Source organism: Tauraco erythrolophus, chromosome 12 (genome assembly GCF_009769465.1).
Source record: "Tauraco erythrolophus isolate bTauEry1 chromosome 12, bTauEry1.pri, whole genome shotgun sequence".
Taxonomy (NCBI): domain Eukaryota; kingdom Metazoa; phylum Chordata; class Aves; order Musophagiformes; family Musophagidae; genus Tauraco; species Tauraco erythrolophus.
Window position 1 is genome coordinate 24,511,751 of NC_141476.1, and position 26,486 is coordinate 24,538,236.

The 26,486-nt window shown below is 54.0% G+C and overlaps 3 protein-coding genes across 3 annotated transcripts; all 3 read right to left on the bottom strand.

Annotated features, from left to right (window-relative positions):
• Window positions 1–5,114: 5,114 nt before the first annotated feature.
• Window positions 5,115–10,183, bottom strand: LOC147528032 (antigen-presenting glycoprotein CD1d-like). The gene is made up of 5 exons (XM_086619300.1): window positions 10,015–10,183; window positions 8,615–8,872; window positions 5,746–6,027; window positions 5,363–5,651; window positions 5,115–5,211 (listed from the first exon to the last, which is right to left on the bottom strand). Exons 1-5 carry the CDS (start codon window positions 10,181–10,183, stop codon window positions 5,115–5,117), a joined length of 1,095 nt encoding a protein of 364 aa, XP_086475426.1.
• Window positions 10,184–12,154: 1,971 nt separating this feature from the next.
• LOC147528033 (antigen-presenting glycoprotein CD1d-like) lies at window positions 12,155–18,537 on the bottom strand. The gene is made up of 6 exons (XM_086619052.1): window positions 18,453–18,537; window positions 18,043–18,303; window positions 12,893–13,174; window positions 12,504–12,788; window positions 12,326–12,422; window positions 12,155–12,200 (listed from the first exon to the last, which is right to left on the bottom strand). Exons 1-6 carry the CDS (start codon window positions 18,535–18,537, stop codon window positions 12,155–12,157), a joined length of 1,056 nt encoding a protein of 351 aa, XP_086475178.1.
• A 3,503-nt stretch (window positions 18,538–22,040) lies between these two features.
• Window positions 22,041–23,945, bottom strand: LOC104370890 (antigen-presenting glycoprotein CD1d). The gene is made up of 6 exons (XM_086619094.1): window positions 23,870–23,945; window positions 23,299–23,556; window positions 22,866–23,147; window positions 22,479–22,763; window positions 22,276–22,372; window positions 22,041–22,101 (listed from the first exon to the last, which is right to left on the bottom strand). The coding sequence occupies exons 1-6, from the start codon at window positions 23,943–23,945 to the stop codon at window positions 22,041–22,043; spliced, it is 1,059 nt and encodes a 352-aa protein (XP_086475220.1).
• Between the last annotated feature and the right edge of the window lie 2,541 nt (window positions 23,946–26,486).

A 26,486-nucleotide genomic window follows, 5' to 3' on the forward strand; every position in this document is an offset into this window, starting at 1 on the left:
TTGTACCCAGGGGTTCATGTTTGATCATGAGTCCTGTTGTTCCTTAACGAGCCTGAACCAAAGTACAGCCAACTTGATTAAGGAGTTGAGTGTATCCGTCACATCCTCTCGGTTGTACTTGGAACAGTTTCCAAGTTTCTTTCGCATCATGAAGAATAGCATAAGACAACACTCTAGAACCATAGAATCATCTGGTTGGAAGAGACCCTCAAGATCATCGAGTCCAACCATTCGCCCTGCACTGTCAGGGTCACTAAACTGTGTTCCTCAACACCAAATTCACACGGTTTTTAGACACCTCCAGGGATGGAGACTCCACCACCTCCCTGGGCAGCCTGTTCCAATACTTCACAACCCGCTCTGTAAAGAAATTTTTCCCGATATCTAACCTAAATTTCCCCTGGCGTAACTTGAGGCCATTCCCTCTCGTCCTGTCATTCATAACATGGAGAAGAGACCGACCCCCATCTCCCTACAACTTCCTTTCAGGTAATTGTAGAGAGCGATAAGGTCCCCCTGAGCCTTCTCTTCTCCAGACTAAACAGTCCCAGCTCCCTCAGCTGCTCCTCATAGGACAAGTTCTCTAAACCCTTCACTAGTTTTGTTGCTCTTCTCTGAACCCACTCCAGCACCTCAACGTCCTTCTTGAAGCGGGGGGCCCAAAACTGGACCCAGTACTCCAGGTGTGGCCTCGCCAGTGCTGAGCATAGGGGGAAAAATCACTTCCCTGCTCCTGCTGGCCACACTGTTTCTGATCCCTGCCAGGATTCCGTTGGCTTTCTTGGCTGCTTGGGCACACTGCTGGCTCATGTTCCATCGGCTGTCGACCAGCACCCCCAGGTCCTTCTCTGCTGTGCAGCTTTCCAGCCACGCTTCCCCAGGCCTGTAACGCTGCAGGGGATTGTTGTGGCCCCAGTGCAGGACCCGGCACTTGGTCTTGTTGAATTTCATACAGTTGGCCTCGGCCCATCGTTCCAGTCTGTCCAGGTCCCTCTGTAGAGCCTCCCGACCCTCAGGCAGATCAACACTACCTCCCAATTTAGCGTCATCTGCAAACTTGCTGAGGGTGCACTCGATCCCCTCATCCAGATCATTGATAAAGATGTTAAAGAGAAAAGCCCCAACACCGAGCCCTGCAGAACACCACTGGTGACTGGCGGACAGCTGGATTTAACTCCATTCACCACCACTCTCTGGACCTGGCTGTTCAGCCAGTTTTTGATCCAGCGAAGTGTACACCCATCCAAGCCATAGGCAGCCAGCTTCTGCAGAAGAATGTTATGGGAAACAGTGTCAAAGGCCTTGCTAAAATCGTGGTAAACAACATCCACAGTTCTTCCCTCGTCCACTAAACAGGTCATTTTATCACAGAAGGAGATCAGATTGGTCAAACAAGAGCTGCCCTTCATAAATCCGTGTTGACTGGGCCTCATCATCTGACTGTCCTGTACATGTCGCATGATAACACTAAGGATGATCTGGTCCATGAGTTCACCTTGCACTGAGGTCAGACTGACAGGCCTGTAGTTCCCTGGGTCTTCCCTCTTACCTTTCTTGTAGATCGGAGTCACGTTTGCCAACCTCCAGTCAGCTGGTACCTCCCCTGTTAGCCAGGATTGTTGGTAAATGATGGAAAGTGGCTTGGTGAGCACTTCTGCCAGCTCCCTCAGAACTCCTGGGTGGATCTCATCCGGCCCCATAGACTTCTGCACATTTAAGCTGTGCAGCAGTTTGCTTACTGTTTCCTCTTGAAAGAAACCTTGATAATGCTCTCCATTTCCACCGTTTGGTTCTAGAGGCATATCACCCATTGAGCGGGTCATTCAGCTGTGTGGCTGAAAGGGTATGGAACTTACTACCATGCATTTCAGTCAGTGTCCTCTGGGAAGGGAAGAGGGCAAAAGGGAGGAAATAAAACCTTGAAATAGTAATTGTAATCAAACCAATAACAAAGATGTTTTTTCCTTAGCACTAATCTGAGCTCCTTGGGGGCTCCATGTGGGTTGGACAGCTTTCTGAGGTGCCTTATTAAACACATGAGCAAATGGACTAAGCCACAGTTGTCACCACGTGGTTTAAATTTATTCCAGTGTGTCATTCAAATAAGAGCACTTATATTTTTCCATTGAATGTTGCGTATTTTTTTCTGCTTTTCTTGTGTGCATTTGGAGTCTATAAAGCACGTCTATAATTCTATTGCTGTGGTGACTAGTTAGAAAGATAGTTTACATGCTTAACTCTTCGTCTTGCAAACTTGCTGAGCGTGCTAGACCTAATAAACCACGCATATAGTTTACCCATTTGGCTACAGCTACACATGCCTATTGAATGGTGTGCTAAACTGAAATGGCATTACTAGGTAATCCACGTATAAACATATGCTTTTAAAAAGCAGTAGAAACTGTTGCCCTCTGCTACTCTTCCTTCTCGAAGGAGTTACTGCATATTTTCAATTACATCAGGTAGTCGATTTTAATATCAGTGTTAAGAGTGCTACTATGAAATGATGTAGCTTTGCTACTGTGGGCTATATGATCATTTAAATGAATGCCAAGGAAATTTTTACTCCCTCTGCACCAAAGCATTAGTAGTCCTATCCAGACCTATGTTCCAGTGCATGAGTCTTCTTCCTATAAAATTAACAGATGCTGGTTTCTGCAGTGCAGCTGTGTATTTCTGATGAGTTCTAACTTTTGTAGTGTAGAATCTTAAAGACAGTAGGATGTGCTCAGTACAGTAACGTTGGGAACATAAGCCTTCAGAATACACAAATCATGATCTAAAATTGTGACATTAGAAAGACATTAGGGTTGAAGTGGGGGGAAAGGTCTCTCAATTCTATCAGCGCGTTTCCAAATGTCAGTAACTAGGAGCGTGGAAAGCTCAGTTGATATGAGGACCTTAGGGACCACACATGTGGCTATGAGCTATATGAAATTAAATTGCAAGCTATGTTTTCTTTTTTGAGTTATTGAATTACTACAGAATGTGCCAACTGTGTCTGAAAGATATATGTGGTGCCTAGCAAGGAAGAGGTTTTCTACCTCTTTACTGCTCTTTAATATTTTTATAAATGATGAGGATACAGGAGTTAAATGTACACTAAGTAAGCTTGCCAATGATACTACAGTAGGAGGAGCTGTGGACTCCCTCGAGCCTTACAGAGAGATGTGGGTAGACTAGAGATCTAGGCATGACCAACCATATGAAATTTAACAAGAGCAAGCACTGGATTCTGCACCTGGGACAGGGTAGCCCTGGTTATCTCTGCAAACTAGAGGACAAGAGGCTGGAAAGCAGCCCCACAGAAAGAGATCTGGGGGCTTGGGTTGATGGCAAGTTAAATACAGCTGTCAACAGTGTTCCCTGGCAGCCAAGAGGGCCAACCATGTCCTGGAGTGCATCAAGCACAGCATAGTTAGCCAGTGGAGGGAGATGATTGTCCTGCTCTACGCTGCACTGGTGTGAATACTGTGTGCAGTTGAGTACTGTGTGCAGTTTTGGGCACCTCAATATAAGAAGGACATCAAACTATTAGAGCGCGTCCTGAGGAGGGCAACCAAGATGGTGATAGGCCTCAAGGGTAAGACTTAGGAGGAGTGACGGAGATCACTTGGCTTGTTCGGATAATTCATCTTGGAGGAGAGAAGGCAGAGGGGGGACCTCGTCACAGTCTACACCTTCCTCAAGGGGGGGCATCTGGACAAAGCTTAGTTCGTGGGGGGCAGGAAGGGGTCCGCGGGGACCGAGCAGGGACAGTGGGCCTGTGGAAGCCCACTCCCATCCCTGGAAGTGTTCAAGGCCAGGCTGGATGAGGCTTTGAGCAACCTGGTGTAGCGGAGGGTGTCCCTGCCCATGGCAGGGGGGTTGGAACTGGATGATCTGTGAGGTCCCTTCCAACCCAAACCATTCTGTGATTCCATGATTCTGTGATAAGAGGAACAGGGAACGGGGAGTTGAGGATGAGGAGGTGGGCCAGTGGCAGGGCCGGGGATGTGTAGGGAGAGGGAGGGACCTGTAGGGAGTGGGGGAGGCGATAGGGATGGGGTAGGGAAGCAGTGGGAAGGGGGATGAGGAGGGGTACAAGGACGAGTGCCTGAGTGGGTGGATAAAGTGGCGCCCCTTACCCGCGAGTCACGCAGGAGAAGGGGCAGGCAGGGCTGGGGCACCCTGGCCGGTGGCCGTGAGTGCTGGGGGAATTCGAGTGGGAGCACGGCCATCCCCCTGGCTGCAGGTGCGCCCCCATGGCCACGGTGGCACCGTGACACCTGGAGCAGTGTGGGAAACCTGTCCACTCTTTCCAAACCCTGGCTGTGGGCTGCATCCGCTGCCCCTGTTGGGAATGTCCTTCGTGGCTGCTTGTGCACGGCACAGACGTCTCTGTCCCCTCTGTGCCGCTGCCCCCAGCACTGAACCAGGCGGGTTTGCCCCAGTGTGGCTGTATTTCCCACGGGCCAGGTGAACTCTGTTCCCACAGCTGGCCACGTGTCGGGGCTCCCTGTGCCCCTGAGCTGTGTGCTGGCCCCGCGCCTGTTTGTCACCATCCCCTCGTCTCAGGGACCGGGATCTGGTGCAGAGGTGCTGATGTGGCCCCAGAAGGGTGGGTGGGGGGAAGATGGACCTCCCTTGCCCTGTCGCATCACTGTCTCAGCCTGTGTTGACACTGGCTTGAGTCCTGCTCTTTTGGTGGGGAGCCAGGTGTGCCCCAGGACTAGGGGCTAGGGCCAAGGACACTCCGTTGGTGTTGGGAAGCTGTCCCGGTGTTTCACCCTGGTATGAGGAGTGTAGGCATGCCCCTGTGCTACACCAGGGTTCTTCCCATCTGTCCTGGGGTGGGCAGGAGCGGCGTGATGTCATGTGCTTGTGGGCACTGGGCATGGCACACCAGGAGTTCCCACATGTGTAGGGATGTTAATTAGAGGTTTATTATGAGGGAGATGTTGGGGGCCAAAGTGGCCCTGGGGCATCCCCGGCATGGTGTGTCCAGTGCTCTCAGCTCCTACAGGAGAGGAAGAGATTAATGAAGCTGGACAAGGGCAGGCAGCCCTGGCCAGGCAGCTCCCACCCGCCATGGCCTGAAGCCCAGGCTGGTGCAGCTGGGTGAGAAGGAGACCTCACCTGCGCCTGTAACACCAGATGGCCCCAGCGAGGGCTGCAGCCATGGTCAGCAGCACTGCGATGGTGATGCCAACGCCAAGAGCTACCTTGGAGCTGTCTGGAGGAGAGAGAAGAGAGAGGGTTGTGGGTGCACAGGAGGCCTCGGCCAGAGCTGCCAACGAAGCTCGACCCACTATCTTCCAGGGACTTGCAAGGAGCCAGGGTCCTCTGCCCACACCTTGTGCCCCAGCCCCACAAGTGTCACCTACCCCACGGGACGAGGAGGCTGCGAGTGCCCAGGCTGCGGTGGCGCACGCGGCAGGCGTAGCTGTGCCCGTCGCGGGGGGCCACGGCCAGGATGCTGCGTAGCTGATAGGTGAGGTCGGCGTTGGGCAGGATGGCGCTGGTGTTGAGTGCCGGGCCCGGCGGCACCTCCTGGCCATCCCGCAGCCAGGCCACGCTGATGGGCCGCGGGTAGAAGCCTGTGACACGGCAAACCAGCAGGAGCTGTGCTGGGCTGGGTGTGCGGGCGAAGACTGTGGCCACGGGCAGCTCTAGGGGGCAACAGCCAAGGGTTGAGGGGAGCCCTGGTGAGGCACTGCTTGGCCCCAGTGTGGGGTGGCCATGCCAGGGTTGGGGTGGTCTCACCTTGTCTCTCCAGAGCTGACTTCCCATACCTGATGAATTTCTTCATGTGGTCAACACAGGTGACATTGAGAAGGTGCTGCAGGTTCGCAGAAAAGTCAGTGAAGGTGGTGAACTGCCTCTCAACTTGTGCCGCCAGCTCACTCTCCTGCCGCCTCTCCCAGCGGCTGTTGTCCACGTCGAAGCGAAGGAAGTCCTTGCCATTGTAGGCGAGGTGGTAGAATTTGGTATAGGAGCCATTGGGGTACAAGTCGCAGCCAGCCGCGCCCTGGAACACGAAGGGATCTGGAGGGAATGATGGCCATCATGAGTGCAGCTGGAGCTGGAGCCTGAAATTGCACTCACTGCTTTGGGCACAGCCCTTTCCCCTTCCTCCTGCACACCAAGCCATTCTTCCCCAGGGAGAAGACAGGGAGAAGGGCCAAAGCTTGATTAGAGTTGAAGCTGGCCAGTGTTGCATCAGACAACAAGAAAGGCTTTTTAACGTATATTGATAGCAAGAGAAGGTCTAAAGAAAACATTGGACTGATACTTGTTGAAGATGGTCGCCTGAACAATAGGGATGAAGAAGAAGCAGAGGCATTCAGTGCTTTTTCTGCCTCTGTCCTTAACAATACTGGTAGACCTTGGGCTGCCCAGTTCTCCGAGTCAGAGGTCCATGACTTCAAGAACACTGACTTTCCATTCGTGGACAATGAAATTGTAAGGGACCAGCTGTATCAACTGAATGTTCACAAGTCCATGGGGCCTGATGGGATTCATCCCAGCGTACTGAAGGAGCTAGTGGATGTTATGGCAGGACACCTCTCGACCATCTCCCAAAGGTCTTGGTAGTCTGGAGAGGTCCTCACTGAGTGCAAGCTAGCTAACGTTATTCCAATTTACAAGAAGAGTGTGAGGGAAGACCCAGGAAACTACAGACCTGTCAGTCTAACCTCAGTACCTGGAAAAATTATGGAGACCGTACTGGGTGCTACTGAAGAGAGCTTTCAAAGGACAACGCAATCATCAGGCACAGTCAACATGAGTTCACAAATGGAAAGTCTGTAAATAATTTGATGTCCTTCTATGATAAAGTCACCCACCTAGCCACCTAGTGGGTGAAAGGAAGGCGGTGGATGTAGTTTTTCTGGATTTTAGTAAGGCTTTTGGTACTGTCTCTCACAGCATCCTTCTGGACAAGTTGTCCAGCTGTGGAGTGAGTGGGTTCGCCATGTGCTGGGTGAAGAACTAGCTGAAGGGCAGGGCTCAGAGTGTTGTAGAGAATGGGGCTGCATCTGGCTGGTGACCAATCACCAGCAGCGTTCCTCAGGGCTTAATCCTATGGCCAATGCTGTTCAATATTTTGGTCAATGATCTGGATGCAGGAGTGGAATGCACCATTAACGAGATAGCTGATAATGCAAACCTGAGATGTGCCATTGAGTCTTTTGAGGTACAAGAGGCCTTGCAGAGAGATCTAGATAGATGGGAGCATCGGGAAATCATCAACAGCATGAAATTTAACAAAGGCCAGAGCCTGCACCTGGGACAGATAACACTGGACACAAATGTAAACAGGGAGAGAAATGGCTGGAGAGCAGCCCTGCAGAACGGCATCTGGAGGTGCTAGTCAGCAGCAGGTTCAATAGGAGTCATCAGTGTGCCCTGGCAGCCAAGAGGGCAACCCACCTCCTGGGGTGCATCAAGCACGGCACAAGCAGCTGGTCAAGAGAGGTGTTTATCCTGCTGTATTTAGCACTGGTGTGGCCTCACCTTGAGTACTGTGTGCAGTTCTGGGCCCCACCGTTTAAGAAGGATGTGAAGGTACTAGAATGTGTCCAGAGGAGGGCAACAAAGCTGGTAAAGGGTCTAGAAGGTATGTCCTATGAGGAGCAGGGGAGGACTCTGGACTTGTCTAGTTTGCAGAAAAGGAGGCTGAGGAGTCAGCTCGCTGGTCTCTACAGCTTTCTGAGGAGGGCATGTGGAGAGGGAGGTGCTGAATTCTTCTCCCTCGGATCCAGGGACAGGATGCCTGGGGATGGTTCAAAGTTGCCTCAGGGGCAGGTTCAGACTTGACATTGGGAAGCTTTCCTTTACGGGGGTGGTTGATGCCCCAAGCCTGTCAGCGTTTAAGAGGTATTTGGACAGTGCCCTTAAAAATCTGTTGTAACTTGTGGTCAACCCTGAAGTAGTCAGTCAGTTGGACTGGATAATCATTGTAGGTCCCTTCCAACTGAACTATTCTAGTCTACTATAGTCTGGTCTATATTCTGTATTCTGTTCCCCCATGTCACTGCTCTGCTTTACACCAGGTGTGTGCTTCTCCCTGCGAATGAGAAACCCATCCTGAGCCCTGTAGCTCAATGTCCTCAAGCTGCCCCTGCCCACAACAGGATCAGGAGCCATGACAAAACGGGAAGCACTGCTCTGGGGAAGTGATGGGACATGGGGTGCAGGCGAGTAGGAGGATGGTGGCACTCTGCCCAGTGCCCTGCCCTTGGTTAACCAGCACTGCACCAGTGTGTGGGGCCAGGCACTTGCTTCATGTGATGCATCCTACAGACATGAGCGGAGAGGCCCCTTTAACCTTCTACTCCACTTTCTCAGTTGACTTCTCAGATGGGATTTGGGGTGCTTGGAGAGCAATAAGGGGTGGTGGTATGAGGGCGTAAGTGGAGCTAAACACTGCCAAAGTTTTTGCTGGGGACAAGAATGGCCCTGTGTGACCCAAGCACAGGACAGGTAGTTGGTGGTCTTGCTGGTGCAGGATGAGGCCTATTCCTTGCCCTGATTTGGCAAAGCTGTTGGTGGTGGCTCTGAGCTCTGCCTCTGAGCTCCTTCTCACAGCTCCCTGCCTTGAGCTAGGAGGTGCTGAGCACCTGGTACTCACAGGATGTCTGGTACAGCCTGACGTCGTCGGACAGGGACAGGACGAAGTTGTGCAAGTAGATCCTGAACAGGTTTTGCAAGTTCTCCCACTCTTCTGCAGGCAGGGCTGGGTAGACCCATGGCTGGAGGTAGACGATGTTCAGTGTGTCTTTCTGCACGGCAGCGAAGATGATGTCCTCCAGGGTGGCCCAGGCCGAAATGTCCACAAAGGTGGTGTTGTGGAAGACAGAGGTTTGGAAAAGGTGGAGTTTACAAGAGCCTATGGGGAGAAGGGAGAGAGGAAGCTGTGTTGGTGTGCACGAGGATGGAGGAGGACAGGTGCATGAGGTCAGGGGACTGCCAGCTCCAGTGCTGGAGGGAGAGTGGCTTGCAGCATCCCTGGGGACAGGCAGCGCAAAGTGGGGTAGACAGGCAGGGTGGGGGAAATCCCCTGGTTTGACTCAGTTTGCAGTTTCCTTCCACAGCCTCTCTAAGCCTCTCCCTGCTTCTCCTCTAATTTCCTTTTTCAGCCGCCTACCTCCCCAGCGTGACCTGGGTCACAGTTCTGTCACTTAGCCGTGCGGAATGGATGGCGGGGGAGCTGGGTGCTGGTTTGGGGTGATGCTTCCCCCAGCAAGGAGCATCCGTGCCGGGACCCAGGTTCACTAGAGACCTGCACACAGTACAGGGGCTGGGGAGGCTGGGAGGGAGGGGCATTTCACCCCAGTTTAGGGGCTCCGGGGCACTGCTCGAGACTGAACCCTAACAGGAGGCAGGAGACTGAGTTTGGTGCTGCAGCACTGAAAGAGGGTCCAGTAGCAAGCAGGGCAGAGTGAAGCCTGTTTTGGAGCAGTGGGTGCCCCCTGGCCAGGGCGCAGTGAGCGCCTGCCCCCAGAACGGGAAACACAGGCTGGGGCTGCAGGTGAAGGCTTGTTGTAGCTGCAGGAGGAATCTTTGAGCGTTGTTTCACGGGGAGCATGCAGAGGATCCAAGGACCCATCAATTGCAAGAGAAATGATTTGGCAGGCTGAGGGCAGTGCCCAGGACCTGCTCAAGGGGTTGGAGCCCAGTGTAGAGCTGTTGTGCCATGAGGGTCTGAGAACTGCTGGTGTCCGCAGGTTCCCTGCAGGAGGAAGGCGTCTTTAGGAGCACCTCAGCACCCCAAGCCTGGATGAGGGACCTCTTGCCCCTTGGCTGCTAAGGCACCTGAATCCCAGCGCCAGTGGTGCTGTGCTGGGCAGGATGGTGTTAGGCAGGGAACCCCGAGCAGGTGTGCAGGGATGGGGCACCTTTAGGTGCTGTGGGATGAAGGGTGGCACCTTGGTGGTGATGGCCGTGTCTGTGCCCACCCCCTGCCACCTCTGTGGAGTCTCGCAGTGCAAGGAAGGGAGCAGATGGGGGTGAGCGAGGGCTCCCACTTACCCTCTGGCTCTGCCCACGTCCCAGGGAGGAGAAGGAGGAGAAGGAAGAGGAGGAGGCGGTGGTGGTGAGAGGGTTGCATGTTGCCAGTGGGAAGTGTGCAGGAGCAAGTGTCGCAGGAGGAGGAAGGGGCCACACACCTCCCCAGGGCTGCTGGTGGTTCCAGTGTCATGGGGTGATCTCGGCAGCCAATGAGGCTGGTGCTGAGGTTTTGGGGAGGGCCTGGCCAATTGTGTTCCCCAGGGGGAGGTGGTGTGGCTTGTGGAGGGCTGGGCTGGGACGCTTTGGCCGGGGACTGTGAGTGCCAGGAGAATTTGGATGGGTGCAAAGTCACCCCTCCAGGCTGTGGAGGGCATCCCTCTGGACTGCAGAAGCACCCTGACACCCAAGGAGATGGGTCACCCGGCCTGTTGTGACCTTCGCCTCCTCACGTGGTAACCCCAAGGGATTTACCCTGTAGACTCCTGGCAGAGAATATTGGGTTTACATGGTAAGGTTTCAGTAGCAGGAGGCCTGCAGGGGTGGCTTCTGTGAGAACATGCCAGAAGCTGCTCCCATGCCCAACAGAGCCAGTTCCAGCCAGGTCCAAGACAGACTCACTGCTGGCCAAAGCTGAACCAGTCGGTGATGTTGGCAATGCCTCTGTGATAACATATTTAAGAAGGGCTAAAAGATGCTGTGCAACAGCAGCAGGGCGAGAGGAGTGAGAATATGCAAGGGAAGCAACTATAGAGACGCTGAAGTCGGTGAAGATGGAGAAGGAGATGCTCCAGGAACTGGACCACAGACGGTGCCTGTGCAGCCAGTGGTGAAGGACCATGGTGCAGCAGATACCTACTTGCAGCCCATGGAAGACCCCACGTAAGAGCAAATGGGTGTGCCTGAAGGAGTCTGTGACCCTGTGGAGAGCCCACGCTGGAGAAGGCTCCTGGCAGGACCTGTGACCCCATGGAGAGGGGCCCGCACTGGAGCAGGTCTTCTGGCAGGACCTGTGACCCTGCAGGGCTCTTGTGCTGTGTTGAAAGTACACATGCTGGAGCAGTTTGTGAAGAACTGCAGTCCATGGGAAGGACTGATGCTGGAGAAGTCAAGAGTGAAGTGGAGCCCGGAAGAGGGGTGAGAGGAAGATGTTTTTAGGTTTGTTCTTCTTTCTCATGATCTTACTCTGATTTTGATTGGCAATAAATCAAATTAAATTAATTTCCCAAGCTGAGTCTGTTTTGCCTGTGACGGTAATTGCTGAGTGATCTCCCTGTCCTTATCTCGACCCATGAGCCTTTTGTCGTCTTTTCTCCGTCTTGTCCGGTTGTGTTTGGTGTTTTGTCCCCCTTGAGGAGGGGGAGTGGTAGAGCAACTTGGTGGGCACCTGGTGGCTAGCCAAAGTCAACCCACCACACCACCCTTCTCGGGGGCATGTCCCTCAAAGACAGAGTCCCCCCGGAGCCTCAGCATGGCTCTCTCATGGCTGTCAGGTATATTGGGAGAGTGACTATCCCACATCCCTCCAGTTTTGTGGGAGCAGGAGTCAGACATGGGGGCAGGAGTCAGGAGTAGAAGAGAACTCGACGCCAAAGCATCCCAGAGAGACGGTGAGATCAGCACTGGGACTGGTGCACGTTCACACCTGCTCAAAACATTTCCCTGCATCAGGGCATTGGAGATGTCCCTTGGATCCTCCCTTCCCCTTCTCTTCCCAGAAAAACAGCTCAAATCCTTCCCTCTCTCCCTGGTTTATGACCTGCTCCGTCCCTCATCCCACTCAGCACGCCCGTGCTGGTCTGGCCCCAGGTTGTCGCTGCCCTTCTGCCAGGGACAGACACTGCCCATGGAGATTCTGAGATGTGGGCGTGGTTGGCAGAGGAATCACTTTTCCTGACATGCCAAGGGAGATCAGCCAGTGCCCAGGAAGAGGGAGAGTCTTCCTGGCCACAATGTTCAGTCTCAGCGGCACACTGATGGTTTTCCTGGGAGAACACTGTGAGGGGGAAGGAGGGCGAGAGCCACAAGAGCCACATGCAGCTGGGGAAGTTTGTAGCTGTTTAATGTGGTGTTTTTTTGGAGCAAACCTGCCGGTGCTGATGGGTCAGGGTTAGGAGATGAAACGAGCAGGGAGAGCTGGTGTAACTGGGAGGGCAGCCAGGCCTCAAACGAGGGATTGCCGAGTGTCCCGTGTGGCCTCATCACTTTTCCTGAAAGGGGGGAACACTGTGAGAGTGCCGGAGAGTTCATCCCTGCAGAGCGGCTGCTGCTGCGACCCCTGGCCCGACCCATCTGCCCATGCACCTGCGAGCAGTCGGTGGGAGGGAGAACTTACCTGTGCTGCCACCACCAGAATCCCCCGACAGAGACGGCGGCCACGAGGAGCAGCACTGCGATGGCAACGCTGATGGTTGGAGCTGCGCTCTGGTTTTCTGGGACAGGGATGGAAAAGGGTGTCAGGGACAGTGGCTGCCGCCTGCACACTGCACCCGGACCCCACGGGTGGCACCTACCCCACGGGACGAGGAGGCTGTGAGTGCCCAGGCTGCAGTGGCGCACGCGGCAGGCGTAGCTGTGCCCGTCGCGGGGGGCCACGGCCAGGACACTGCGTAGCTGATAGGTGAGGTCAGCGTTGGGCAGGATGGCGCTGGTGTTGAGTGCCGGGCCCGGTGGCACCTCCTGGCCATCCCGCAGCCAAGCCACACTGATGGGCTGCGGGTAGAAGCCTGTGACACGGCAAACCAGCAGGATCTGGGCTGGGCTGGGTGTGCGGGCGAAGACCGTGGCCACAGGCAGCTCTGGGGGGCAAGAGCCAAGGGGTGAGGGGAGCCCTGGTGAGGCACTGCTTGGCCCCAGTGTGGGGGGCTGTGGGGTGGCCATGTCAGGGTTGGAGTGCTCTTACCTTGTCTCTCCAGATCAGCCTTCCCATACCTGCACAGAGTGAGGATGTAGCTGTGACAGGAGATGGAGAGGATGTGCTCCAGGAGCCCTGAGACAGCCTTCTTGCTGTTGAGGGACTTGCTGCCCAGCTCTGCTGGCCAGGATGACCGCTGGAGCTCCCAACGCTGCCTCTTCACCTCGAAAGCTACAAGATCTCTGCCACCCTCCCCGACATCCATGAAGCCCCAGCTTGTCCTGTTGGGGTGCAGCACACAGCCCGCATGGATCTGAAGCACCAAGGGGTCTGCCAAGGGCAGAGCCGGTGGAGAGGTCCTGTGAGTGTGTGGGACCTGGGTGGCACGAGGTGGGATGTGGCTGGGAGGCACATGCAGGGGTGTGATGGGCAGCGGGCTGCGACGGGCAGCGGGGTGCAGTGCACGGCAGGGCATGGGGCCATCCTGCAGGAAGTCCTGGGACACCCTGCAAGCCCTCAGTCCCCTTGTGTTGGAGTGTGGATCTTTGAAGAGACTGCACGAAGAAAACCCTGTGTGAATAAAGACGGGAGCTGGGAAGTTAGGCCTCAGGGGCGGAATGCCCTTGAAGTAGAGGATAAGAAAACTATGCAGTATGATAAGGGAGTAGTGTTTGCTTAGAGCAGAGCTTCGCTAGGCGAGTGTTTTTTGAAATAGCCTGTTAAACACGACAAGCATATGTATCATCCAATAATGGTGTAGAAAAGGTGTGGTCTCAAGATGACTGACAAAAGTTGTCTATATAAGCAATAAGAACTGCGCAATAAACGAGATCCCTGCAGCTAACTCATATTGAGTCGTCTCTGGGGTCTTCAAATCCCGCTTCCGCAGTGGCGCCCAACGTGGGGCAAGCCACGGCCCCGGAGAATGAGCTGGACTCACGTTCGAGACCCGGAGAATGAGCTAAACTCATGTTCAGGATATACCTGAAGAATGAGCTAAACTCACGTTCGGGACATTCCGGAGAATGAGCTAAACTCACGTTCGGGAGATTCCCGAAGAATGAGCCTAACTCACGTTCAGAATATTTATTACTTGTGAACGAGTGTTTCGCGGAAGGAAGGACGAGCGACTACAGGCGGCCTATAGAGGAAAGCCGGAGTGGATCCACTGTCGCGCCGGAGAATGAGCTGGGCTCACGTTCGGCACATTCCCGAAGAATGAGCTAACCTCACGTTCGGGATATTCTCGGAGAATGAGCTAACCTCACGTTCGGGACCCTATACTTGTTTTGAACGAGTGTGCTAATTTCGCAGAAGGAAGGACGAGTGACTACAGGCGGCCTATAGAGGAAAGCCGGAGCAGATCTACTGTCACGAATTAGGAACCAAAAGAAAGAAGAACTAAGCGACTGAAGAAAAAAATAAGCGTCAACTGCCTCAACAGGAGGAGGTAAGAGACTGGGAACAACGGGAAGCATGGCTTTAACAGAACATAAGTCTATAGTTAAGGTGTTGACAAAAGTGCTAGAGAAACAGAACAGCACCATTAACAGTACTGACTTGATAAAACTCCTGGTACTCCTGGTTTGGGTATCAGCTCACATACCAGAGGCAAACTCTTCAAATATATACATGACAAGGACTTGGGACACTATAGATGTTAAACTTTGGGACGCAGCCACCCGTGGGGATGCTGCCGCGCACCGACAGCTGACAGCCTGGTGTGCTGTGTTCGAGGCCTTGAAGGGCGCGGCGGGAGAGAGTGAGGGCGAGGGAACATCAGCGTCCGCCTCCCCTGGTAGCCCCGGTAGCCCCGGCAGCCCCGCTGGCACCGGCAGAGCCAACAGCCCCATCCCTGCCTCCGCCGCGGCCCCACCGGCAGAGGAGCTGTGCGGAGCTGCCGGCCTGGAAAAGTCATCATCGAATCCTTTTGATCCAGGGCCCCGAACGAAAGACAGACTTATTGCTTTCCCCCTCTTCCAACGAAGTCGGTACAGCGGACCCCCGCGCCACACTGCCCACCGCTCCTGGCGGCGCCCCGGGAACGCCGCTGCTGCTGCCGGCCGGGGCCACGGGCGGCGTTTGCCTCGGCGCTGCTGCTCGTGTGCGGGGCGAGCCGCGGCTGGACGGGACGGAGACGCGGCAACAACAACAGCAACAACAACAAGGGGGGCGGCCGGCACAGGGCTGCTGGGTCGTCGTCCCCGTCCGTCCCCCCCCGCCGTTTCCCCCCTCCCCCATCCGGCTGAGGCGAGGGAGGGCTGACCCGCCGCCACTGCCTCCCCGCCCCCTGCCCCCACCGGCCGCTCTCCAGCACATCCTAACTTGGATCGTCTCGATTGGCATCGCGGGAAATAACTGATCCTCCTTTGTTCCAGCAATTTCAACAATTAATATCAGTGTTGCAAAACCGTAAACATGTGTATTCCATTGTACATCTGCGAGCGCACACTGCGCTTCCAGGGCCTATAGCAGAAGGGAACAGGCGAGCTGAGCCTCTCACGAGTGCAGCTCTGGTACCAAACTCGCTCATGCAGGCAAACATCTTGCATGACTTCTACCATCAGAATGCTGACGCTATTAGGTGACAATTTGGTATAACAAGAGAGCAAGCCCGCTCAATTGTACAATTGTGTAGTAGCTGTTAAAATATGATCATGCCACCAATGAATGGTGTTAGTCCTCGTGGTTTACGCTTGCAGGAACTTTGGCATACACTTTTTATCAGACATATGTATTTTTGTCATCATAAGGTATTGAGCATGTTACTGGTATTCTGTACAATCCTACTGGGCAACCGATCATAGAACACGCACATGGTACTTTGGAGAATATGCTTTTAAAACAAGAAGGGGGAATGATGGGGAAATCTCCCAATGAAACAATAGCTAAAGTGTTACAGGTGTTAAATTTCTTAAATCGAGAGATAAATATTTTGGGATGAATAAAATGTCGCACATGTCAAATCAGGCACAGGCAGGGTTACAGCAAGTGGCTTTCCAACAGCTGACTGAATTGGCTACGAGAGCATTAAGACGTGTCCCTGATTTTTGGGACAGGGGAGGCTTCCTCTGCTTCCATTCGTCAGGGAGCACAGGAACCTTATGAGCATTTCTTTGATCAGCTACAAATGGCAGTTCAGAGATAAACAGAAAATCCGGCTACTGCAGATGTGTTGATATTCCAGTTAGCCATTGAAAATGCTAACACAGACTGCCAACAAGCTCTTGATCTTATCAGAAATCGGGAAAAAAACGATTGCAGATTTAGTAAAGGCGTGTCAAAATGTGGGCTGGGAACACTATTAGTGTCTTTGGTCTTACATCACGAGGATTATGTGCACTAGCTGGGATGATCATCCACCACAAATCACGACTGTTTGTACTCCCAAGGGTAATTGATTCTAAAGAAAAAAAATTAAAAAAAAAAAAAATAAATAAAAGGAAAAACCAAAAAGGGGGAGCCTTCCATATATTTCCCCACAAGAATCCTCAGACAAAGCTACATATGTTTTAAATTTTCTTAATTCGTCTGCTTCTAGGCAACATACTATGGCTGTGGATCATAATTTTAAACCCAGTGCCATTTTTGTACGAAAAAACAACGGTATATTATAAGAAACTGGGCTCAACTTATGGGATGGCTCTGCGTCTCTGCTTACATGGGGAAGAGGGTATGCTTGTGTTCTCTTTCCCACAGGTCCATACTGGTTACCAGCAAGAAACGTAAAGTGATGACAGAGACGCAGAATAAGGAAAATGGCTCAAAAGAATTGTAATAGAAGATTGCATGTTGATATGTAAACTGTTTTTATGTTTTCTTATTGTTTGGTATATTATGTGTGTGAAAGTTGCTTGTATATATGCTTTGTGTCTTTTCTCCGATCGGAAGGTGTATGGATTCCACCCGTAGCTACTGGAAGGAAAAGAATTAACTGGTACCAAATTAATGACAAAGAATTACTAACTGGACTTAGTTGTGAGCACGTAACTTTGAAAAGAGAAGTTAGGAGGATTGTTATTGAACAACATGTTGCAATTCGCAAAATCCGCTGTTGGCCAGCAGAGCACATACTGGGCAGCCTTGTTGCACGCACTGGCCACGCGTGCAGCAACGCCGTGTCAGTGCCTTTGTCATAGACTCTGCTGAGGGTGTAAAAGGGATGGCTCAGAGCGGAGCTGAGGGAGGCTGCAGAGCACACTGTGTAGATAAACAGGGGACGCCCTGAAGGTGCCGTGCCTGCCTCCCTTCTCCACAACGACCCTGCCGATTGACACCCTCCTGCTCAGCGGAATCTTGGGTATAGTGGAAATAGTAAAGCCCTCGGAAAGGGAAGTAGTATGCTAGAAACTGCTTTTGCAAGGCTGTACCAAAACAATATGCTAGTAACTGGAATTGCCAGCCTCCTACGCAGGGTTTTATTCGTGCAAGAAAAGAAAGGGGGAATTTGTTGGAGTGTGGATCTTTGAAGAGACTGCACGAAGAAAACCCTGTGTGAATAAAGACGGGAGCTGGGAAGTTAGGCCTCAGGGGCGGAATGCCCTTGAAGTAGAGGATAAGAAAACTATGCAGTATGATAAGGGAGTAGTGTTTGCTTAGAGCAGAGCTTCGCTAGGCGGGTGTTTTTTGAAATAGCCTGTTAAACACGACAAGCATATGTATCATCCAATAATGGTGTAGAAAAGGTGTGGTCTCAAGATGACTGACAAAAGTTGTCTATATAAGCAATAAGAACTGCGCAATAAACGAGATCCCTGCAGCTAACTCATATTGAGTCGTCTCTGGGGTCTTCAAATCCCGCTTCCGCACCCTTGGAAGTTCAAAGTGGATATGGGGCCAGTCAGCACATGACAATTGCTCAAACAGGATGTTGCCTCTCAGAATCTTTGCCCCAAGTTTCTCTTTCCCTAATCTGTGCTGTGCGGGTCCTGTAGCCCCAGTTAATTTGGTGGCAGCTTCCCAGTGTGCAGAGGGGTCCCTTCATGCCAGATGGCAGGAGCCCTGAGGGATGTTTTCAGTGCGATATCATCCCTGCCCCTGCTAGCCATGTGCCCCATCAGCCGCAGCATTACTCATTCTGCTTTTAGGAGCTGTTGCACCCTATGAGACCCCACGAATGCTCCCGTGGTGGGGAGGGGGGCACAGCTGGAACCAGGGAAAGGGGCTGGGGATCTGGCTGGTGTTGTCCCCATACTCACAGTCCTGTTGCACCCTCTGGATCATTTCGTGCACATATCGAACCAAATTGCACAGAAAAAGTTTGGAGTGGGACTTGATCATCTCTGCCTCACCCTCGACTGTGGCTTGACAGGCCCAGGGCCGGTGGAAGTGGATGCTCCAGTTTGCAGGATCCATTGCGAAGATGGGCACATCCCCCAGGAGAGCCACTCCAGACATCTCAGCAGAGCTGATGTTGGCAAAGAAGCTGGTCTGGAGGAGCTGCAAAACCCGTGTCTCTGCTAGGAGAGAGGATGGGGATGGGAAAGGCTATAGGAAAGAGGAAACTGTAGGAAAGAGGAGATGAGTAAGGAGGCTGGAGGGGAAACAGGAGATTCAGACTAGATATAAGGAAGAAATTTTTTACGATGAGAGTGGTGAAACTCTGGACCAGGTTGCCCAGAGGGGTGGTAGATGTCCCTCCCAGGTAGGAGGAGTGAGAGAAAGAGGAAGAGGAGGAGGTGAGGGGGCTGCATGGTGCGTGCGGCGAGGCTGAAGCAGCAGCAGCAGTGACTGCAGAAGGAGGAAGCGCTTGTGAGGTCCCGCACTTCAGCCCAGCCCAGCAGGCACGGTGGGGGCTCTTGACCAATGGACATGTCGAGGAGCGCCCCAGAGGTCTGGAGCCGGGGGCTGGGAATGTGCGTGAGGGAGGAAAGCTGAAATAAGATTTGGGCATGAAGTGCTGTGACAGCCTGGGACCGGGGAGAGCCCCGCCAGGAGGAGAGGGCAGGCAAACAGCACTGGGAGAAAACGGGTGCTCGAGGACCCAAGCTCGGTCCCCCTGGCTCCCCCTCCTCACCAATGGTACCTCGTCCCATCCTCATTCTTGTGGGACGCATCAGCTCTGAAGGAGGTGACGTTGGCTTTTGAGTTTCAGCCGTGACTGGAGAAAGACAGCACTATCTTCTCAGCCCTGCACAGGGAGAGGGCCGCTTTGGGCCCCCTCTGGCACCTCCAGTTCAGGCTCCTCCTGCACCACCTGCCTAACCCTGGGGATGGAGCTCCCCAGGGATGAAGTGACAAGCAGCTCCTTCCTGGCCCATGGCAGCAAGAACAGTGCTGGGAGCTCCAGCTCTTCCGTAAACGCCTCCAGGGGAGGGCCTGAGCTGGGATGCAGCTTGACACTCCCCTTTCCTTCCCACCATCTCGGGTGGGGAGCCCTCTCCTCAAGTGCCCTCTGGTAACAGGAATGGTGGGGGCCATCCCCTTGCTCTATGCCCATTGTCACCAGTGTCCAGCAATGGAGAGACAATGAGATGACCAGAGCTGGCCTCACCCCCACAATGTCTCCTACCCGCTGCTCCTTCTGGACTATCCCCTGACACCGCCCCTCACCCTTCAGTTTCTCTTCCCCTTTCCTGGGGGTGCCCTCATTGGGGGCAAAGGCAGAACTGAAACCACAGCCAAGGGGAAGTGTGAAGTGGTACACCCTGATAACGTCCAAACACTCCTTCCCTTCCGTGGAGCTGTCCCACAGAGAAGTGGAGATGCTGCAGTGGCCAGAAATGGCATCAACGGTCCCGCTTCACCAGCAACTCATCTTGGCATCACCCAGGGGATGTCCAGCTGTGCCACCACAATATCCACATCCCTCCCAGCAGGGCCACCAGTGCTGGGGTCAGAGGAGAGCGTCTGGCTGGTGGGATGGCAATGCGCAGCCATGGGGCGGCCAGTGAGGGAAGGGGCAGGGGGATGTTTGTCCATGCAGTCCTATGAGGTGACCATTTGCCCTCACAGTCCCCCCTAAGGCGAACGATCACTTCTTGCTGAGCAGCTGGTAGGCCATTAGCAGCCCTCTGGCTTGTGCAGGTGCATGTGAGGTCACTGGTGGTGGAGCAGCTGACAGGCAGGAGCAGGCACCTGGCTTTGCAGGTGCTCATGATGTATCAACCCTCTTTCGCTTTTCTCCAAATGTCTCCCACTGTTGCAGTGGACTACAAGTCCTGCATTAGCCCTTCCTCATCTCTATTGAATGTACTTGTGCTCATGTCTTTGTTGGGTTTTTCTGCACTTTATTGCTTGCTGTAGCAGTGGTCTCAGCTTCTTCCTCCTTGATATTGTCACTTCCTTTGGTCAACAAATGACCAAAGGGGGCAGAGCACTGTTCGTGCACACAGACCATTGTCCCCACAGTCCCCTCAGGTGACATTCGTACTTACAGTCCTCCTAGGTGACCACTGGTCCTCACTGTTCCCCCCAGGTGACTGTAGGACTTTGCAATTACACCTTATATGACCATTGGTCCCTGCATACCCTGCTGGTAACATTGGTCCTTGCAGTGCCCTCAGGTGACCATTGGTCCTAGCAGTCTCCCTGCAGGTGAGGGCTGTAACCCCCCCAAAGCCAGAATGATGCCTGGGTGAGCTGGCGTGGGGTGGGCAGGGCTGCAGTGCCCCTGTGTGCTGCACTGAGTGTGTGGGCACCAGCACTCACTGGGCTGGGCCAAAGCGCCTGAAGAGACTTCTCGAAACGCCTGGGTGTTTGATGCGTGTTACTGTAGGGTCTTTTGAGGGCTGTGAACAAACACCTGCAGACACCTCCCCAGTACTGGGTGTTCGTGTGTGTGGTGTTATTGTAGGGTCTCTTGGGAGGTCGTGCACATGACCGCCTGTCTTACCAGCTTTGCTCACTGGCTGCATCTGCTCTCCAGGTTTGTTGGGTGACCTTCATCCTGCCATGTCCTGTGAGTGCTGCAGGGTGTTTCATTCTGCTTTTGGGAGATGAATTGCCCTGTGTGCCCCGTTGGTGCTGGGGCTGCGGGCTCGCAGCCCGAAAGTGAGCCCTGCCCACAGCTGAAAGTTTCAACTGTCTATCCTAGCTAAGGAAGGGCTGCGAGAGACGCAGCATCCCTCTTCCTGCAGTGAGATCCTTGAGCCTGGCGGTGCTGGCAGGTGACTCTGGCTGGCAGGAAGTTCAGTCCTGCCCACAGCACTGTGGTTCACAGGGTTTGACCAGGGGAGAACCAGCCTGGTGAAGTTGTGGCGGATGTGGCCACAGGCCAGCCGGGTTTTCTTCTGACTCAGCTGGTAGTTGGCTTGCACACAGCTGCCAGAGACTTTTCCCGTGAAACTTTGCCAGGAAGTTGTCTTGTGAAACCAACCCTTTTGAAGCCGCACATTCAAGTATGTGGTTAATTAGGAGCATGAACTAAATTCCTTCCTATGCCTGTCTGAACTCCACTGTCTCCAATGGGAGACTGGCTTCCTTTTTCTCCTTAATTGGGAGGCTTGGGGACACTTTGCCCCCATATGTAAGAACGTGTTTGTATATGCACGATCACTGTTTGTTGTTTTGTTCCCCCCCTTGGGTGTCTACTGCAATTAGCACCAATAATTCCGCAGTGTTCCAGCTTCCCTTTGCGGCAAGACAAAACCTCCCCAAGCCCATCCAAATCCAGAGGAAAGGCACGTGTTCTTAGTGAAAACATGAATGTTTTAATTTGATTTTATACACGTCTGCAGGTCCCACAGATTACATCAGAGTCTTCGTGTCACTCAGCACTTTGTAAACGTGTTTGTGGCCAAGTGCTGTTAGTCTGTGTGGAACAGTTCAGTCTCAGTACAAATATTTCTGGAATATGGTAATAAAGGCAGCTTTTAGGAAAAAATACTAGAAAGCAACAGCAGAAGGGCACAGCTTACTGCCTACTGCTTAATGTAAATAATAAATGTTAAATATTGTACCAGAACTGGGAGAAATTGCCACTGGGCATTGGGGTGCCCTAAAGAGCCTCATTGGGTGCATGGGACAGTACCACGCGTTACCATGTGTAACAAGTGATGAGGTCTCAAACTTGCATCCTTGTCTGCTTAGCAAATCGAAGTAGGTCAAAAGCCTCCCAGGTTTCTTCCCTACATCTCCCAGTTGAGTTGATCTCACACTCAGCAGTGCCTAGAATTTTGTCAAAGCAGAAAAAGGTAGCGATTTTGTCGCTGTGAGGGTGCTGGAAGGAAATGGGGGCTGTTGGCTCCCTTCTGGGCTAAGCTTCTCTGCTAAGGATGGAGTTCCTGGACTCTGATTCCTCCACCTGCAGGTGCTTTCTGAAATGAGAAGGAGATGGCTCAAGGATAGTCCATGGAAGAGACCTCACAGGGGTGCAGCCATCAGCCAGTGCAGGTGCAGGAGATTTGCTGCTAAGTGCAGTAAGCCCCTGGGGCATTTCATTTCCTCCCCTGCTCTCACACTACTCCTCCCCAGGGCAGAAAGGGCCTCACCTGCGTCTCCACACCCAAAGAACAGCGATGGCAGCCATAACCACGGCTGCCAGCAGCCCGGCCACGAGCCCTGAGATCAGCACCACCTCTGAGTTCCCTGAGAAATGCAAGCAGAGACTACCATGAGCTTTCCCGGCTTTGCTCCATCGTGCGGGGCAGTGCAGCTCGGGAGCACCATCGCTCTCCCCACGGGTGGCACCTACCCCATGGGACGAGGAGGCTGCGGGTGCCCAGGCTGTGGTGGCGCACGCGGCAGGCGTAGCTGTGCCCGTCGCGGGGGGCCACGGCCAGGACGCTGCGTAGCTGATAGGTGAGGTCGGCGTTGGGCAGGATGGCGCTGGTGTTGAGTGCCGGGCCCGGCGGCACCTCCTGGCCATCCCGCAGCCAGGCCACGCTGATGGGCCGTGGGTAGAAGCTGGTGACGCGGCAAACCAGCAGGAGCTGGGCTGGGCTGGGTGTGCGGGCGAAGACCGTGGCCACAGGCGGCTCTGGGGGCAAGAGCCAAGGGGTGAGGGGAGCCCTGGTGAGGCACTGCTTGGCCCCAGTGTGGGGGGCTGTGGGGTGTGGGGGCTGTATTGGGGTGGTCTCACCTTGTCTCTCCAGAGCTGACTGACCATAGTGCAGGAGCATCTCCATGTCATCAACACAGGTATCATTGAAGAGGAATTCCACCATCTCACTGAAGGCAGTATAGTTCCGAAGAACGGCCTGGACGTACCGTGACAGGCTGGTGTCTTGGGAGAGGAGCCAAGTGGCATTGTCTACATTGAGTCTGAGGAAGTCTTGGCCGTTGTAACCCACATAGGCAAAGACCCGGGAGGTCCTGTTGGGGTAAAGCTCGCAGCCCGCCATGCATTGGGCCACGAAGGGGTCTGGAGGGAGAAATAGGAGAGAGGTTGCATGAGGGGCTGGGACTGCCTTATGCGGACATGGTCAGCATCTCCAGTGCACCAGCACTGCTGGCTCTTCCCCACTTCCTAGATGCTCTTTGGCGAGAGGAAGCAGAGAAGATCGGTTACTCACAGGACACATTCTTCTGCATGGCACCTTCATTGATCAGGTGGTTGAACGTCTGTAAATAGATCTTGATCATATTCTCAATGGTGTCCCAGTCACTGCGAGGCAGGGCTGGGCGCACCCAGGGCTGGTAGAAGCGAATGGCCCAGGTGTGCTTATCAAGAGAACCGAGCTCGATGTCTTGCAGCAGGCCCAGCCCCTCCGTGTCCACAAAGGAAGTGTTTTGGAAGATGGAGGTCTGAAGCAGCCGGACAGTGAAGCTCCCTACACAAGACAGGGGTTGACAGGAGGCGATGGGAGTTGGACGAGAAGGCTGAGGAAAGTGCAAGGGGTGAGGGACAGGAGCTTGGGGTTGCATGGACCTGCAGGCACCCATAGCCCCCTGCATCCTTGGCAGCCTCAGATCTCACTCCCTGCACCCACCTGGAGTGGCTGCATCCCTGCCAGAGAGGAGGTGTGGAGCCAGGGGACAAGGAGGGGCGAGGAGGCAAGAGCCCAAGACAAGTAGGAAGCAGGAAGCCCCTCGCCCATGGGGTTTCACAGGGGCAGATGTGGATGAGCCAGGGCTCCCACTTACCCTCCAGGTCTGCCCATGTCCCATAGAGAAGGAGGAGGTAGAGGGGAAGGAGGAGACAGCCGCAAGGGGTCTGCATGGTGCTAGCAGCGCAGCAGTGGGAGGAAGGAGTTGTGAGGGAAGTGGCTGTACACTTCTCCTAAGGGAAGCTCTGCCTGGGCAGCTCCTCTGGTGCCAGTGGCCTTGGCAGCCAATGGGGCTGGCACTGAGGTTTCGGGGAGGGTCTTGAGGTTCCTGCTTAGGGCGGGCTGGTCTGGGGCACCCTGAGTATTGTGTGAGTCACCCTGGGGCAGTGAGTGCTGGGGCAGTTTGGGTGGGAGCAAGGCCATCCCACTGGTGGCAGGAGGGGTCCCTCACGGCTATGGCAGCACCTTGACAATCAGAGCAGTGCGAGTGACCCAACCCCTCTTTTCTATCACCATTACAAGTGGAGGTGCCACCTGCCCATGGGCTGCATCCACTGCCCCTGACAGGAATATCCCTCACTGCCACTCATGCCCAGCAGGTATTGCCCTGTGTAGTACAGACATCTCCATCTGCTCTGCGCTGCCTACTTAACTGGACGGGTTGCCTGTGATGTGTCTGTCTTTCCTGCAGAGGCAAACCCTGCTCCCACAGGCTGTCAGCAAGCCTAGGCTCCCCATGGCCCCACACTGTGCACTGATGCCATGCCTCTTGTCACCTCTTGGCCGTCCCGCAGCCAGGCCACACTGATGAGAGCAGGTGGAAGCTGATAACGTGGCAAACCAGCAGAAGCAGAGCTGGGCTGGGCATGCGGGTGAAGACCGTGGCCCTGGATGGCTCTGGGGGGCAAAATTGAGGAGAGTCAGTGATATGCCCTGATCCCTCGTCACTGCTTCTCTGATTCTGGGGAATGGGCTTCCGAGGGAGGAGGTGATGAGTAGTTCCCACCCAGCCCACACCTCTGGGGTCAGAGATGCGTGCAGGCAGGGCTGGAGGAAGTGGCTCCTCCAGGAGCTCTTCTCCAAGTGTGGGAAGTACTCGTGTGACAGCCCCCAAGAGGAAAGATGGACTGCGGGGCCTGATAGGGACTGTTTCCCATTGACAATCATAAGAAACTTGGAGCAGCAGAACTTGGAGCCTAAGGGGAGTCAGTCTGCCTCACGACTTCTGACCGCCCCTGTTAAAAGAAAAAGGAGGGTAATTGTCATAGGTGATTCCCTTCTGAGGGGAACAGAGGGGCCAATATGTCGACCAGACCCAACCCACAGGGAAGTCTGCTGCCTCCCTGGGGCCCGCGTCAGGGACGTCACTAGGAAACTCCCTAGTCTGCTACGGCCCTCTGATTATTATCCATTACTGGTAATGCAAGTTGGTAGTGATGAGCTAACAGAGAGAAGTCCAAAGGCCATCAAAAGGGACTTTAGGGCATTGGGACGATTGGTCGAAGGGTCAGGAGCCCAGGTAGTGTTTTCTTCAATCCCTTTAGTGGCAGGAAAGAACATAGAGAGGAACAGAAAATCAGATTTGATTAACAGATGGCTCAGAGGCTGGTGCCACCGACGGAAATTTGGTTTCTTTGATCATGGGGAGGCTTTCCCTGAACCAGGTCTGATGGTACCGGATGGAACATGCCTTTCTCAGAGGGGAACCAGGGTCTTAGCTCAAAAGCTAGCAGGGCTCATTGGCAGGGCTTTAAACTAGATTTGAAGGGGGAGGGGGGGAATATCAAGAATGATAAAGATATGCTGGAAGTACCCGTAGAACAGAAGAAGGGAATTCCAGCCGCTCCAGCCAAGAAGTCAGATTCATACCGCTGTCAGCATGGCACCAGTGCCAGCACTGAGGGTCCAGAGGCTGGGGAAGGATCGCAGGTATGTTCAAACGAACTTACACTGCCGTCCAAGAGAACCCCTGTCGCTCCAGCCAGCGAGTCGGCTTTGTCGGAGGCCCAGCTGAAGTGTATGTACACCAACGCACGCAGCATGGGAAATAAACAGGATGAGCTGGAGATGCGTGCACATGAGCAGGGCTACGACCTTATTGGCATCACGGAGACGTGGTGGGACGACTCCTATGACTGGAGTGTCAACATGGAGGGGTATAAGCTTTTTAGAAGGACAGGAAGGGGAGACGAGGAGGGGGTGTCGCTCTCTATGTCAGCAACCGGCTGGAATGCGTGGAGCTTCGCCTGGGGTTGGAGGAGGAGCTGACAGAGAGCTTATGGGTCAAGATTAGAGGACGGAGACGGATAGGGGATGTTACGGTAGGGATCTGTTACAGGCCACCTGGCCAGGAGGACAGAGCAGATGAGGCGCTTTATAGCCAGATAGGAGCAGCCTCGCGGTCACAAGCCCTGGTCCTCATGGGGGACTTCAACCACCCTGACATCTGTTGGAGAGACAATACAGCAGGGCACAGGCAGTCCAGGAGGTTCCTGGAATGCGTGGATGACAACTTCCTCCTGCAGGTGATAGAGGAGCCGACAAGGAGGGGTGCCATGCTCGACCTTGTGCTCACCAACAGGGAGGGACTGGTGGGTGAGGTGAAACTTAAGGACAGCCTTGGCTGCAGTGACCACGACACAGTGGAGTTCAAGATCCATGGGGCAGCAAGGAAACCATTCAGCAAGCTCTGTACCCTAGACTTCAAGAAGGCG

Coding starts and splice junctions, on each gene's coding strand:
- LOC104370890 (XM_086619094.1), bottom strand. CDS start 23,945: ATGCAGACCCCTTGCGGCTGTCTCCTCCTTCCCCTCTACCTCCTCCTT. Junction 22,764..22,865: donor GTCAGCTCTGGAGAGACAAG/GTGAGACCACCC, acceptor TCTTGCCCCCAG/AGCCGCCTGTGGCCACGGTC. Junction 22,102..22,275: donor CTTTGGGTGTGGAGACGCAG/GTGAGGCCCTTT, acceptor TTCTCATTTCAG/AAAGCACCTGCAGGTGGAGG.
- LOC147528033 (XM_086619052.1), bottom strand. CDS start 18,537: ATGCAGCCCCCTCACCTCCTCCTCTTCCTCTTTCTCTCACTCCTCCTA. Junction 12,789..12,892: donor GGCTGATCTGGAGAGACAAG/GTAAGAGCACTC, acceptor CTTGCCCCCCAG/AGCTGCCTGTGGCCACGGTC. Junction 12,423..12,503: donor CAGCCTCCTCGTCCCGTGGG/GTAGGTGCCACC, acceptor TCCCTGTCCCAG/AAAACCAGAGCGCAGCTCCA.
- LOC147528032 (XM_086619300.1), bottom strand. CDS start 10,183: ATGACACTGGAACCACCAGCAGCCCTGGGGAGGTGTGTGGCCCCTTCC. Junction 8,873..10,014: donor GACGTGGGCAGAGCCAGAGG/GTAAGTGGGAGC, acceptor TTCTCCCCATAG/GCTCTTGTAAACTCCACCTT. Junction 5,212..5,362: donor CTCCTCGTCCCGTGGGGTAG/GTGACACTTGTG, acceptor TCCTCCAGACAG/CTCCAAGGTAGCTCTTGGCG.